This window comes from Rhyacophila brunnea, unplaced genomic scaffold, assembly GCF_057557595.1.
Source record: "Rhyacophila brunnea isolate RB1 unplaced genomic scaffold, BYU_Rbru_1.0 scaffold_7, whole genome shotgun sequence".
NCBI lineage: Eukaryota > Metazoa > Arthropoda > Insecta > Trichoptera > Rhyacophilidae > Rhyacophila > Rhyacophila brunnea.
This window is the reverse complement of record NW_028233339.1, coordinates 23,835,139-23,849,651: the sequence shown is the minus strand read 5'-3', so window position 1 is coordinate 23,849,651 and position 14,513 is coordinate 23,835,139. Positions and strand designations below refer to the sequence as shown.

The window sequence follows — 14,513 nt, the reverse complement described above, 5'->3', positions numbered from 1 at the left end:
CGGTAAATTTAAACACAACGATGTCAAGGTAAACGAATCTTACCTGTTTCTAATATTACCTAAATTCATTTGCAGGAGATAATTAGGTGGCGTATTTAATATTGCTTTGGTTTGTCAAAAAAAAAAAAAAAAATCAATAGTTCGGTGCTTTCTTCTCAATAGTTCCCTGAAGACTGAGGATCGTGAGCATTCCAAAATGAAGCCATCTTCTGCGCGACCTCACCTCATCGTGGTCATCCGGTTCTCTTACCCTGCTTCGCCGTCTCTCCAGATTATTCGGTCAACGGAAAGTTAGTTATTATTGACAGACGTTCCTTTATTTATAGTCACGAGATTATAGATTGATTCGTTCGTTCTGTGGTCTGTACAATTAATTCGAACCATTAAGCACCACCACCACATTCCAATGACACTAATAAATTATAGGTACTGATGAAAACAAAACACAGTATGTAGTAATTAATTCCAATTAGTTTAATAATATTCAGGACCAGTTTCGTTCCCTTCAAACAGGGGGGGGGCAAACTTTTTGGATGGAGGGCCAAATTCAAAATGAGTGGCGGGCCGCAAGTAAAATACCATTTTTAGATATACACTATTTATTATCACGAAAAATAAACACTACAAAAATTTAATGAGAAGAATGAGTGTTGTACATTTTTTAACATTTTTTAAAATTCAGGTGTTAATTTTGTAGTTTATATTCTCAAAACTGCTTGTAAATGGGCATCGAAGATATTTGATCGTAAAGAATTTTTATTGAGGTTCATGATCGAAAATGTTTGTTCACATATATAGGTTGATCCAAAAATAACGAACATTTTTCTTGCATAATCTTTAAGTTGGTCGAATTTGTCTGAAGGGCATTGTAAAATTTGGAGATTTCTTCACGACGATGCAATTCTCTTAAATCAGTGTCACACTGCAGATCAATAATCTCAAGTTGTAGCTCTGTCGGTACACTATCAATATCTATTGAAAATGGATCGCGTACTTATTGCTAAACAAATTTTAATCTTTTGTCAATATTTTTTAAAAAAATATAAAAAAGTTATTCGTAATCAGAAGTAGGTACAATATTAATGATGACGGGCCACAAAAAAATACCCGGCGGGCCGCATTTTGCCCCCCCCTGGCTTAAAAGGTACATTGTCAATAAAATTGTCGTTTGGTTGTTTTACTTACAATAACTAAATTAAGTTCAGCCCGTATCGAAAACTTTATTACAAAATTGTCATATATGTATTCGCCGTTTCCACGCTTTAATTGCAGTTAAGTTTCATACAAAATATTAAAATGATGAAATGATATGCCCAAAAAAAGACGCTGTCTACGAACATTTCACACACGGTTATACGTTTGAGTTGCCGTCGCCGCCAGCCCGACCACTACGTTCTAGCAATCTAGCACTTAGTGAATACGTAGAAAAATATAAAATGATCTCGTTCCTTATAATTATTACGAAAACTTTATAAAAATAGAGTATACTTACATATTAATGTTACTACATACTTGCGTAATACACAAACCATTGCAATTACATGTGTATAGCCCGAAACAGCTGTCAACATAAGTAACTCAATTATTGTAGAATTAAAACCATTACAAATATCATCAAGGTGGGTTTTGTGCCAACCCTGTCACCTAGCTGTGCAGAAATTTTGCAAGTAAGTAGCTGATACATTGACATGAGCGAGTCTCAGTAGCTGATACATTGACATGAGCGAGTCTCACAGCGCAGGCAAGTGTTTGCCTTATCACATCCCAAGCGTTCCGCTCCCACCGCTTTGTGATGCGAATGGTATCGCACGCTCTACCAGTGGTCCTTGTGTAAAATACTAAGGGATATTTTTCATTATTGATTTTAATTATATTTTCACTGTTCACTCGATGAAAGACGTGGTATTATAAAAAGAAACACTAGTGTTTTGGAAGCAATAATTTATTTTTTGTACTTTATTCACTATCAAATTAAGTTTAACAGGTTTTATATTAATGGACATTTTCAATAATTGGTTGGTACTAACAGACATTATTATTTTACATCGCAACATTTCTTAATTAAATAGCTGCTCTTTACCGTGAATGCATGGAATACGATAAACAGTAAACCATTATACTTAATATAAATTACTACCCACTGTATTAATTAGTTCACGTGCGAATACCGCCTTATCGTGATATTTATACACTTTTGTATTGATTTGCTGTCCATAATCCATAGAATATCACAATATTTAAAAAATCCAACTCCGAAATTCTATGGAAGTTTATTGACGAAATGGGTTTCTGACTGTTATATTCTGTTGACAATTACTAATAATTATTCTTTTACTGATATGGGTCTTTTGAAAGGCTGTTTGATTCTCCTCTATTACAGATAATATAAACACTAATATACTTACATACTTAAGCTGGCGGTACATACCATTCACGTTTTTTGTGGTCGACTGAACATGTTCGGTGGAGCTGCACTCGTGCAAATCACGAAGGCTCTTAAACCACGAAATGCGGCGTCGTTCTCTACTACGTTTACCGTTAATCTTTCATTTTATAAGGTCGAATGGTGTAAGTACTTTTTATCTTATCATAATGTTACTGACGTGAGATACCTACCTACTGTAATTTTTTGATTTTGATGCTACAGAAAACTTTTCGGTCCTTTCGATTTTGTTTGGGGACGTCAATATATTAATTTGTTATTTAAAAAATCTAATTATAATTTTAATCATAATTTTGGGCGAGTTAATGTGAGAATGTAGTGGCTATACAGATGTATATCCACAACCAGGCAGTGATTCCCAACCGGGTATTCGTAAACTGTAAACGTAAAAGGTACAACTTAAAGACTTTTTGCTAACATGGTAATCACAAGGTTAGACGGGGGAATATTCTAAAATTCTATAGTATTTTTAAAAAAATAGGTTACATTACGTCATAATTTATATTCAAGTAGCGAGTGTTTTACATGGGAGGGACATTTTTGTAGTAACAAGGAATGAAGGAAAGAAAAATGAAATTTTATTGTCGTTATTGGATTTCACCGCCTACTACGCATTTTGTTTCTGTCAAAGCCTTTAAAAGTTGCACGTTAACGTCGCAGATACAGTGAATCATTGGTTTTGGTTGTTAGTCCCATTAGTTTTCCACAATTTGTTCTGCAATTTCTATAACTGTCCAAAATGTATTCAATATTTTTTTTTAAATATTTAATTTAAAAAATATGTATTGCTACGGGACGGCACATTTTAATGACATAAATTTAAGGGAGAAATACGACTAATAAATATAACGTTTTCGATTTCCGATCCTGCGGCGCTATGTATATGTTACTTCATTATTTTACATTCTATTTGTGATATTTTGATTGTATTTTATAATTTTCCTTTCTGGAGCAGTTAGGTGAAAAAATCTTCTGCAGACTAACTCTGCTATTGAATACTTACTGAACCGAAGGCTGTGCGTCAGTGTTGCCATCTTTTGAAAGTGAAATTATAGTACAGAGCCTCCAAAATTATAGTATTTGGGGAAAATATAGTACGCGTTGTCATATGTTGTAAATGTGTAGGTTTTTTGTTTCTCAGAAAAAAAATAACGGGTAATTTGAGAAACTCCGAGACCCCTTTTTATTTAGGTACCTACTACTTCCGACCAAAAATGCTTACCGAAGTATTCAAGAAATTATTTCATTTTAAGCCAAAGTCAAGGGTTTTTTTACGTTTTTCGAGCAATTTTTTCCAAGTTCTCCAAATCTTCTTATACTACGAAATTATAGTGCTTTGTACCAATTTATCGAATGGAAAAAATTCGAATATCGAAATTTTAGTACTTTTTACATATTTTTTTCCGATATTCAAAATTATAGTATTTTGTGCGTACTATACCTGTTTTCTATCGTACATAGTACGCGGACCAAAAGTATAGTACAATTACTATAATTATAGTACGGTTGGCAACACTGCTGTGCGTTTAACTTAACGAAAGAGATGTGTTTTCCATTTTCCCACTCTGTCCAACGCAAGTTTGATTAAATACTTGCGCAAAGCCTGTTTGGATAGAAGGCCGCCACCCCGTGTCGAGCGAGCGAGCGGTGTTTGGGGTCGCGGCGAAGCTTTTAAGTTTACAAGTGCGCGCGTAATCCGCCGGGAAAACGATTTCAAACCCGACCGACGTGTGTTTTCTTTCTTTACCCATATAAATTTAGTTGTCTTCTTCTTATTAATTTAATAGCTTTAATTTGATGAAAATGCGTACTAAATGTGTTTATACCTACATGGTATTTTTTATTCAATACTGAATATATTATACGTGATTTTGAGATTATCTAAATAAATTCAATCATCGATATAATTGTAGTGTCGAATGTTTGCTTCTTATTCTATGGGTCGCGGGTTACAATTTTGCGACTGATTTCAAATGATCCTGTTGAGCGAATGGCTAGCATCCGATTCTCTTAAAAAGTGTGTTAATATACCCTCCATACCGCGCCATAGCAGTCCATAATATGCCACTTGCCAGAACTAACATGGTTATGGGGCCAAATACTTTGTCATATTATTTAACTGCCGCCTAACGAAGTCAACCGTTTAGCAAGTAGCGTCATCACTGAATAGCGATGGAATTGAGCTGTCAGATGTATCGTGTACGGAATTCAGGCAAGTAGAGCGGTGTATTTCATTCTGCGTTGATTTTGCATACGAATACATAAAGTAGATACAATGTTATATTATTTGTTTGAATTTAATTTCAAGTCTCCCACTTACATTAGTTATGTTTATTTAATGGCAGCAACTCTTGCACCTGGCATTAGATAGGTACTAATTGGACGCCCTGAGAATTAAGTTTTGTTGATGCACGAAAAAAAACATAGGTATCTGTAAAAATAATTAAGATATTCAGTCTTCGGTGTGTTGCCCTAATACAACGTTCTTCTATTCACCAAATGATACAAAAAGGTTTATACGCTACCTATGAGCCACCTCTCTGGTACTCTACTGTGGTGATGTGTGGTACTGGTTAGCAATAGCAATAAATGAAAAATGCCGTCTTTTGGCGTTCGCCTCCGAAATGCCTTTGTCAAACTGAACGCAGTGTTTTATTGTGTCAAAGTCGTCTCGGACCTGCATGCTCGCGGTGCATCGAAACCGGTTTTCAATGTCTCATTTGTTTTTTTTATTCCTACGCAAGCCTTCGCGTATTGAAGACTTAGCCGTGGCTATCGAAACTTTCGACTTCTAACAAGTCATCTAGGTACCTACCTATTGAAATATTTTAACAACAATATATCGGCATTATACCTATGTGCGGTCACGATTTTGCGTGTGGACACCTCAGCTTATTCGTAATATGGATACTTCTCGGCTTTCTCCAGAAGAGGTTTTTCAAAAGTTTTGTTACCACTAATTATTATAATCCACGTGAGTTTCTTGAAACTCGCGACCCTCGACTCCGCAAGAGAGCGTTTTTTTTCTAGTCCATCGCGGGCGCTAAACAATGTTAGTTTTAAAAATGTATCAGTAGGTATATAATACGAAATACGAATTATGAGGCGTCCAATAGGTAATTAATTATTTAGTTATTTAGACATATTTTGTTAAATATAGAACACCATTTTGCATTAGTCCTTTTAATCATACTTATTAATGATGCAGCTTGTGAAAAATAAAAGACCTCTGGAAACACACCTACTAATATAATGAGTCCGCCCATACATTTTTTTATTATTTCATAAAAACACATGAATGTGGTTGAAAATCAACTCACAGTGAACCTACATTCTAGCAACGAACATTATTGTAAATGTACGTTAATCTTTTTACCTATTTTGTTTCTATACTTATTTTACTGGGGAAAGCTGGTATAATTCAATGTTTTTGATGTGAAATTAACTGCATCGAATCTTGCAGGCAGTCTCTAATTGGCATTCTGCAGGTAAATTTCTCGGTCATATTGTCTTCTTTATCTTAATAAAATTGTGTTGCCAAATGCCAAAAATGTTCAAGTAGATTGTAGGTTTCCGTTTACACACCACCAACAACTGCAGCATCGCCGTTACACTTCTTCACACACAGCATCACAATTTCATGATTGGTTGCTAAAGAAATTATTGCTTTGCAAAAATAGAAATCAACCTAGTACCTAGGTATGTCCTAAAAGTTGCCGAGGTGAACTGGAACAATCGATACAACGATCTTAGTAAGTGCGGCTATTCTCTCATTTATCTGTAAATATTATCTGGCATATTTCACAGAATTTATTTAAAATCTCAATTAAAACATCAATTCGCCCATTTACAAAATATCTACATACGGATCACTGTCATCGACGCACTGTACGTGGCCTGCCCACGGAAGTCGTCCGATCATGAATTAATGATGAATAATGCTCTTATTATTATTACTAGTGACCTTCCGAAATTCAAGTTCATTGTATCTTGCATTATACTATTGAACCTGAATTTCGATTGAAATGCAAACAAAATACAATGCATATTATTATTTGGCAATTTTACTTACTAAACTGCCACTACAATATTAACACGTATGTGCGCATAAGTATGGCTGAGCCCTAGGTCTAACGTTAGTTTTGTCTAAATACCGATTTTGCAATAATTAATGTTGTAGCCATTTTTGTAATAAAACAATGATGATATCGGTTAGTGGAGGCAACCCTGGCCAACACGACACCTGTTGAACGTGAAACGAGCTACGACGTTTGAACGTGCGTCGCGGGTGCCGTCCTTGTGCGCGGATCAATATGTGATTCGGAAAATACACACACGAACTTCGTGTGCAATAAGAGCTCTTTGGGAGCGCAGCGAGTGCACTCGGCGTCTGCGAGCGATCGAAAGGCCTCGCGGGATGCACCACTCACCTCGCCAGCTCGGCCACCGCCCAAACACCGACCATTACGATAACGGCCGCTTTATTTCTGTTTACGATTCTCGATTCAATTGCAGTTCCAGCAGTCGAGTTGTACGTCGGTAGAAAGAAGAACATGTTCAACCTGCGCCATATCGTTAAACTATAAATTTTATCAGACGCTACACAATGTATTATTTTTGATTGTGTTATTATTATCGTATGTATTATTTTATTACATTTATTACGTAACTAGAAAGGATGGATGACTACTCCAGTGTTCCATTAATAATATGATTTCCTTTAATGGTGCCCTTCATTTTGTAATAGGCTTCTATTAAAATAAATTTGTTTTGAGATATACACACATGCTAAGTATACAGGTAGGTATTACATATTATTATTTTACCGCCTACTGATTTTTATCGAAATTATTTATGAAAACATTGTGTTAAATTAATTAGATGGTTATATTGTAATTATATAGTTTGTCCGATACAGAGAGGAGCATTCATAATTAAAATACGTATTAATTATTATTGAAGTATCTTCTGGGCGAGAGTGAAATTGAGATCTGCGGCGCACACTGTTACGACAGTATGAAAATAGCTGCGAATCTGTCAGCTGTATACAAACGCATGTTTGATAGTAGAATTGTTACGTTGCCTAGGAAACGAATTTATTATTGTTGTCAAAATAAAATAAAACTAACGAGACATAATTACATATATAATTTATTTAGTGATATATGTTAAAGTGTATAGGAATAAATAAACCTGCGCCGCTCCAATAAGCGGCCCTCCTTTATTCTAGTTTTTGCGATGTCGAAGACTAACGCGGGAAATTGTCGGCACTGTCGTTTGCGAAAAAAATCCGAAATTGCAGCTCAACCTCAACCATAAATTTATGTACGAATTCAAAAAAAAAGGCATGACAGCAGCAGAACGCATGCGACTTTATAGAGTCTTAGACTAGTGGTGCCCAACCTTTAGTCTATCTCGATCAAATTAAGAATTTAAAAATTCTAGGCGAGCCACACATAGGACGATGACTTTTTTTGAAAAAATCAGCACAGTAAAAGAAAACACAATAATATTACACGACTACTGTTTATTATTTTTTCTAATCTACCTACTACAAATTAAAAACAATACAACAAATATTTTCAGGCATTGCTTCTATTCTACGAGTGATTGAATTTCTTGATAATTGAACATCTTCAATAGCTGAAATAATTTCCTTCTTATTTTTAAATTCTTGAAACAATGTTTCTGATGCAGCAAGCATTGCTTCTTGAATTATTATGTTACCGACAAATGTTTTTTGTGCATTGCAAGTATGTGCAATCTTAAATGAAGCAATTGTTGCAGCTCTTGATTTAGTTATGGATTTATTAATAAATATATATAGAATGTCGTTCTACTTTGCACTTTTTCTCTGGCTCATATTCAGACATAATCGTTAGGGTAACTATATGATACATGGATGATGATAAGCAGAAAGGAACTAACTAACGTTTTTAGGTATTTTGAGTTATGAACGGGAACTTGTTCAAAAAATCCAAATTTCAATTTGCCAAAGAGATTCAAGTTCAATTCGGTCTAGCTTCCATTTTATTTACATTATTTTCTTTTTGCTTAACGGATAAATGTTCTAAACCTCAAAATTTCTGTTATGAAAAAAGAACCAACTGCTAAGTATCTGTCATAGTCAGTATCAAAGTGTCAGAAGAGGCAAGAGGTCAAGGTTTCTTTGATGGTATGGAGTACTATTTTGCTTAGATTATTAAAAATATACAAATATTTATTTGCAATTTGATATCTTATAATAAATAAATAGTTGACGACTTTGCAAGTAATATGGAATAATAAAAAAGAGAATCAGCAGTTGGTTCCTTCATGCAAAATAGTTTCTAGTGATTATTTGTATGGAAAATGTCATACAATGAAAAGTAACTAACTGTATTATTGATTAATATCCTAAGATATATTACTGTATTTTATATTCTTTAATGGTAATATAGATATATTAATAATAGTCACAGATTTCATGTTCCCAACATTTACATAAAGTATATAAAAACATGTACAGACTTTGAAGCTCAATAATCTCCATTTAGCAATTTTGCAGTTGGTTCCCTTATGTTTATCTCAATCCAAATATAATTGTGAAACTGACACTTGTGTCAGAACGCGCTTCGTCTCGCCTATGACTAATATACTATTAACTATTATAGACTATACTATTATAGACTACACCGCTGTTATAGACTATGAAAGAAAAACATTAAAATGGCTTAGAATGAAATGAGTCATTAAATCACGGATCTTCTACGTTTGATAATTGTTACAAACATTGCAAACTGCTCCACTATCGTCAACGTACAATCATAACAGTTTAGAGCTCAGAGAAAAAACCAACAACCAATTGACACGTCACAGATAGCGGTTATAATTGATTCAGAAGTACCCATGATGAATTAAAAAAAAACTCCAATAATTCGGACATGTGTGTTCCGTATGTGATAGGTTGTGGTTCAAAGACGATTTTAAAACTTTCATGTTCTGGACATGAAGAAATTTTAACCAATAATAGGTATATATATCTGAAGCAAATATTATACTATGCACCACATGCGTTCAAGCTTTAAATAAAAATAATATACGATTAATGTAAATGTAGGTACCAATGGTTTCAAATTTCCGGAAATACCTCATGATCGACCAGCGTTGGATTAAATTTCGGAAAGATTTATATTATCACCACGTTATTCCTTTCATGCAGATCAGAAGACTTCATGAATGGTCAATACGGTATTTATTCTATCGTATTTTCTACTTATTTGTTTTGTTTTTGTTTTCTTACTCAAAAGAAGTATAACTTCTAACGCGCGTACATAAGTACACGGACCAGCGCTCGAAATGGACCGGAACGCACCGGAGCGCCGGTCCTGTTCGTGAAATCGGTAAAATTATCGCTCCATCTCGTGGAAAAAATAATTTGACCGTCTGAGCTAGATAGGCCATATAATAGAAAATCTAACACTTATTTTTATGAACATGATAACTATGTATTGTTCTTCAGAAAACTGTCGAGCGATCCGGTTCGTAAACTTTTCCATTTCGAGCGCTGACACGGACCGATTTTATTATAACGATTGTGTTTAATATCTGTTTTTTTACTTCCGATAGAACTTAATACTCCATTGATTACATACCTAAATAAAGACGTATTCAGTTAAACGCAAAAACGCGAATAGGGCAGTTCAGTACCTATAAATTTATTTAATAGTATGAAGTTAAACCCTTTGAATGCCTATGAGGTAAATACACACATCATAGATTTTTGTTACATTGTTGTCAATTAATAGTCTTGTATCAAAGTGACGATAATAAATACACCTATTCCGTGCTTGGTGTAGGTATCTCTATCTCTAGTTACGACTGATAATAAAATTGACCTCTGACTATCATTTTATTTGTTGTGACTCTTTGACCCGTCACATTTTATATGTGTTGATTCTGCACCAGATTTTCTTCCGTGCAAGTGGTTCTTTTGAATGCTTCGGAGTGATCAATTATTCAATGCGAATTGTATGCAAATATATATTATTATTATTTGTTAGAAGAGAAATCATTTTCCGGCTATTGGGAAATATCGATTTGCAAACTCTCTACAATGGCCATTTGGCAGCGCTTTCTTTTTTGCAAAATTAAACTGTTTTACCATTCAATTTGTAATCGATTGATTAATTAGACATAAATAACACCAACACTATAATAAAACTAGGTACTTATACTACCTGTACTACTTGTGTACTTATAGTTATTCTTTTGACAGCGTTAACATAACTGATAGTAATTAAATATCACTAATATCATGTTGAGTTGTTGACTTGTGTCCGTATTCATTCAAAATGTGTGGACATGATATTTCATTCAAACCATTATATCTACATATTTTATAGCGATAATAAAACGAGCAGGTTCATAAACATAATAGATAAATTTGCCATCAGCTGTTTGTTGTTGACAGTTGCGAATCGCACCGGCAGATGTAGCGAGCGAGGCGCATAACAATCTCGATGAAAATAATAATCGTCTCGTTTAAAGATGGCGCGCTTAGTTAATTTTCCCAACGCCCGTCAACTATCCGCCCCGTTGTCACGGATTTGTTTACAACCGTCGATACGGTTCGTCTGACGTACAGTACCCCGCGAGTTCTAATTTCAACCTTACAATGCCGTACTGAAGTGCCACTTTTGTATGCGGATTAAGATCGAGTAAGTACACAATCGACTCGTTTAATTTGCACCGCGGCGAGCCGGCCGTCTTCCTTCTGCTACAAAACTTGAAATAGCTTCACATTATCGAGTCGTTGCGATGCTATTCTTTCGATTATTTTACACCGACATGCCGCAATCGGCAAGGCAGACGTGTACGTGAAAGTGCGACATCGTTATACTTTTTATCGCGTTTGTTATTCAATAATAGTGCCTAATAGCTGAGGCCGTGGCTTTGCAACGTTGCCAGTTTCCGAGTAATAAAAGTTTGTTTTATGCCTTCGCGAGATCGATTACGGTGAACGCCGTTCGCGAGGAGTCGGGGAAATAACAATAACAATACATAGGTTATTTTACAGCCGGCAGTATTTTGAGAGTTCGGTACAGTTGTATGTTGTTTGTACGACCCGCGCAATGAAATTAAGTTAATAAACGTTGAATGAAATAATATGTGCCAAGATCTAGTGAAGTGTGAATAACACTCTCTGACGAACTATCGTCGTAGTGTGGTTGTTACCGTAAATCTCGTGAAAATCTGGAATATTGGTGGAGTGTGAATCGGACGAGTGTCCTGTAGGCGGACGAGCACCGAATCAGTTAAAATCGCGGTCGCCCCCATTGACGACGATGAAGGGCGGGCGGTGACCAGCCAGGAAGGGCAGGCGCACGGCGGACCCGACAAGCAGCCGCAGCACCAGCGTCGACGTCAGCGGCGGCGTAGCATCGAGCGGCCGCCCCGCCGATGGTCGCCTGCCTCCCCCGGCGTGATCCGCGGCGCGGGCGGCGGGGACGCACCGGGGCGAGGGCGGCGACCACCGCCCGACTCGCCGCCGCCGACAGCCATGCACCTCGCACTGAGGCGTCGGGCCGCCGGACACCCGCCGGACCGAGGTACGAATCGCCTTCAAAACCATTTTGACATTCAATATTTGTTCCAGGTTTACAACCCCTGGTTTTATCAACTCCCTTTCTCATCAGATTCTTATGTTCAAAAATTCTTCGTGCCGAAAAGTACCCAATACATTTTTTAGCCAAAACCGTACCTAAGCTGATGCCTAAGTAGAAACATCGGTTATTCTTTCTTATCCGTATGATGTCCTGCACGGCCTCAAGTCGGTGTGGACGACTTATGTTTTCTGTCCCCTCCACTATGTAAAAGAAACTTCCAATAAGGTCTTAGAGCGGAATGCAGAAACATTTGTCATAACTAAAATTTCCTTAGCAGAAAACACTATGCAGAAACATTGTCCTTAGTTAAGATCATTTCTATTGAAAATAATACCATACCTATTTAAAAATTCTCTTTCCTATAGTTTAGGTAAATTATTTTATAAGTGTTAAACGATGACAAAAATATGACAACTGCATTTTATAAATGCAATAACTATAAATACATATTGATATTTAATTATAATACTCTTATGTTTCCGTTATAAGTCATTATACGTGATTCCACAGGCACCGCAAGATATTTTTTTAACATGGTAACACTAGCGTCAAGTGTCATTCTCTCACCTGGCATCTTGTATTTCTGCGGGCTGGCGTATAAAAGTAAAATAATATTCTGCAAGTACATGCCAAACGAATTAACACTATCAATATCCATATTGAGATACATTGTTGAATGAATTTGAGTGTATGGACTGTTTTATAGACATGCGAATTTATTTTGACAGCAGCTGTCAGTGGTAAATGGTAATACAGAAGGGGGGGGGGGGCGTGTTCATAACAAAAGTAGTCTATGGTTAAGGATTCCTTAAGGGTTCACATATACTATATGACGATTGGGCACATATATGCTAAGAGCGTTTTAGTTAGTGTCTATGATCAAATCTATGCCATTCCGACATATTATACATACATATTGTATGAGAGCTATGACATCGTATTTACACTCTGACACAGGACGCCAACATAAGAAACGGATTTTTCGACATATTATATATGACCGATCGTCATAGAGTGTATTTCGTCACCGTTTTAGCAAATCCATCTATGTGCACTTTCTCAAATTGTGCAGGAGAAGGATAAAACTGAATAAAAAAATAATGTTACATTTAAACATTAAAATTATGAAGAATGCTTTATTATAATCAGAAAATGGTCTAAGATTATTATTTTGTTTACAAAAATCTTTTATTTTTAATACAAAAATAATAAAAATACAGTTTGTGATGTCACATAAGTTGTTTTGACCGTTTTGTAAATACACATAGTTTAATTTATTCATCAAAATGTGAATAATAATAAATTCATGAAAAACTGTTACATAAATAATAGTTGAAATATACATAGTGCGTTAGTGATAAATTGCAATATCATTTTATTAATTATTAATGCAATACTGAGATGATATTATATTTATAAGTTCGTTTACTTTCTATTAGCAGGTTTAAATGTTAGGTTATCGTAGAAATAGTGGTGATCTTTCTCTATTACACTTTTTAATTCCTGAAGATGTATGTATTTCGACTGCGATATTGGCAATGATTCATTATATATATTACAAAGGCAGTCAAACGGTTGCACTGATAAAGTTGAGTTTGTAAAAGATTGTTCCATCTGGTAGATACTGTAACATTTTAATATCATATACAACAGGATCTCCGGTTCGTTTTCCTGGTCTGATTGAACTTAATCCAGATTTAATCTTATCCATAATTCTTAAAAATTAAAAATCAATGACATTAATTTTATAAGGTTGTGTTGGTCTTGCTAGCCGCATATGTGCTATATAATCAGATGGTGAATATATTGGAGGCTTAAAATACTTGTCTTAGGTGGCATGTGCACTATCGGCCTCTATCATGGTGTGGCCTTTTTCCAGAAAAAGCTGTTGAATCTCGATGTTTTTTCTCTCTAAAGATATAACTTAGAGCAGTAGCGAATAATTTATTTCGGTTTTGATATCCACACCCATCCGATATTATTATTTCATTGTATTGTCCTGCTTTCGATGAGATGAGACAAAATTCATTAGAAGATACATTATGAAGAATGTATATGGTGAAATTGTGTAGTTGCAGCTTTTGTTTATAATAAATTTGTGCCTGTGTTTTTGGACATAGCAGCACACTTTGGAGATCCATTGTGATTACTAACCGTCCACGTTCTGGTACTCTCCTTCATTTCATTTTTGGTCTTCTAGCATCTTTTTTTTTTTAATAATGTGGCTATTGTATTCCATTTCTGAAACAATTCTTCATTTTATAACTACAGCAGATGGCAGTGATGGCACACTGATCTTTACGTGGTTGGTGGATACTGATTTTTTGGTGGTAAATATACTGGAGTATATTCTGCTGCTTTATGACCATTTTCCAGAGACCATTTTTTATATTCATCATGCATTTGTATTTTGGATCGGAAAC

At 35.4% G+C, this 14,513-nt stretch overlaps 1 protein-coding gene across 2 annotated transcripts in view; it reads left to right on the top strand.

Moving 5' to 3' along the window:
- Positions 1-14,513, top strand: part of Tlk (Tousled-like kinase) — a 138,378-nt gene that overhangs the window by 58,037 nt on the left and 65,828 nt on the right. The window contains exon 2 of one of the 2 annotated variants that reach the window (XM_085957494.1): positions 11,502-12,033. The exons of the other annotated variant lie outside the window; for it this stretch is intronic. Coding sequence (XP_085813620.1) covers positions 11,985-12,033 — 49 coding nt within the window. The 5' untranslated portion in view covers positions 11,502-11,984. The remainder of the gene's footprint in view (positions 1-11,501; positions 12,034-14,513) is intronic. 2 annotated transcript variants of the gene reach the window in all.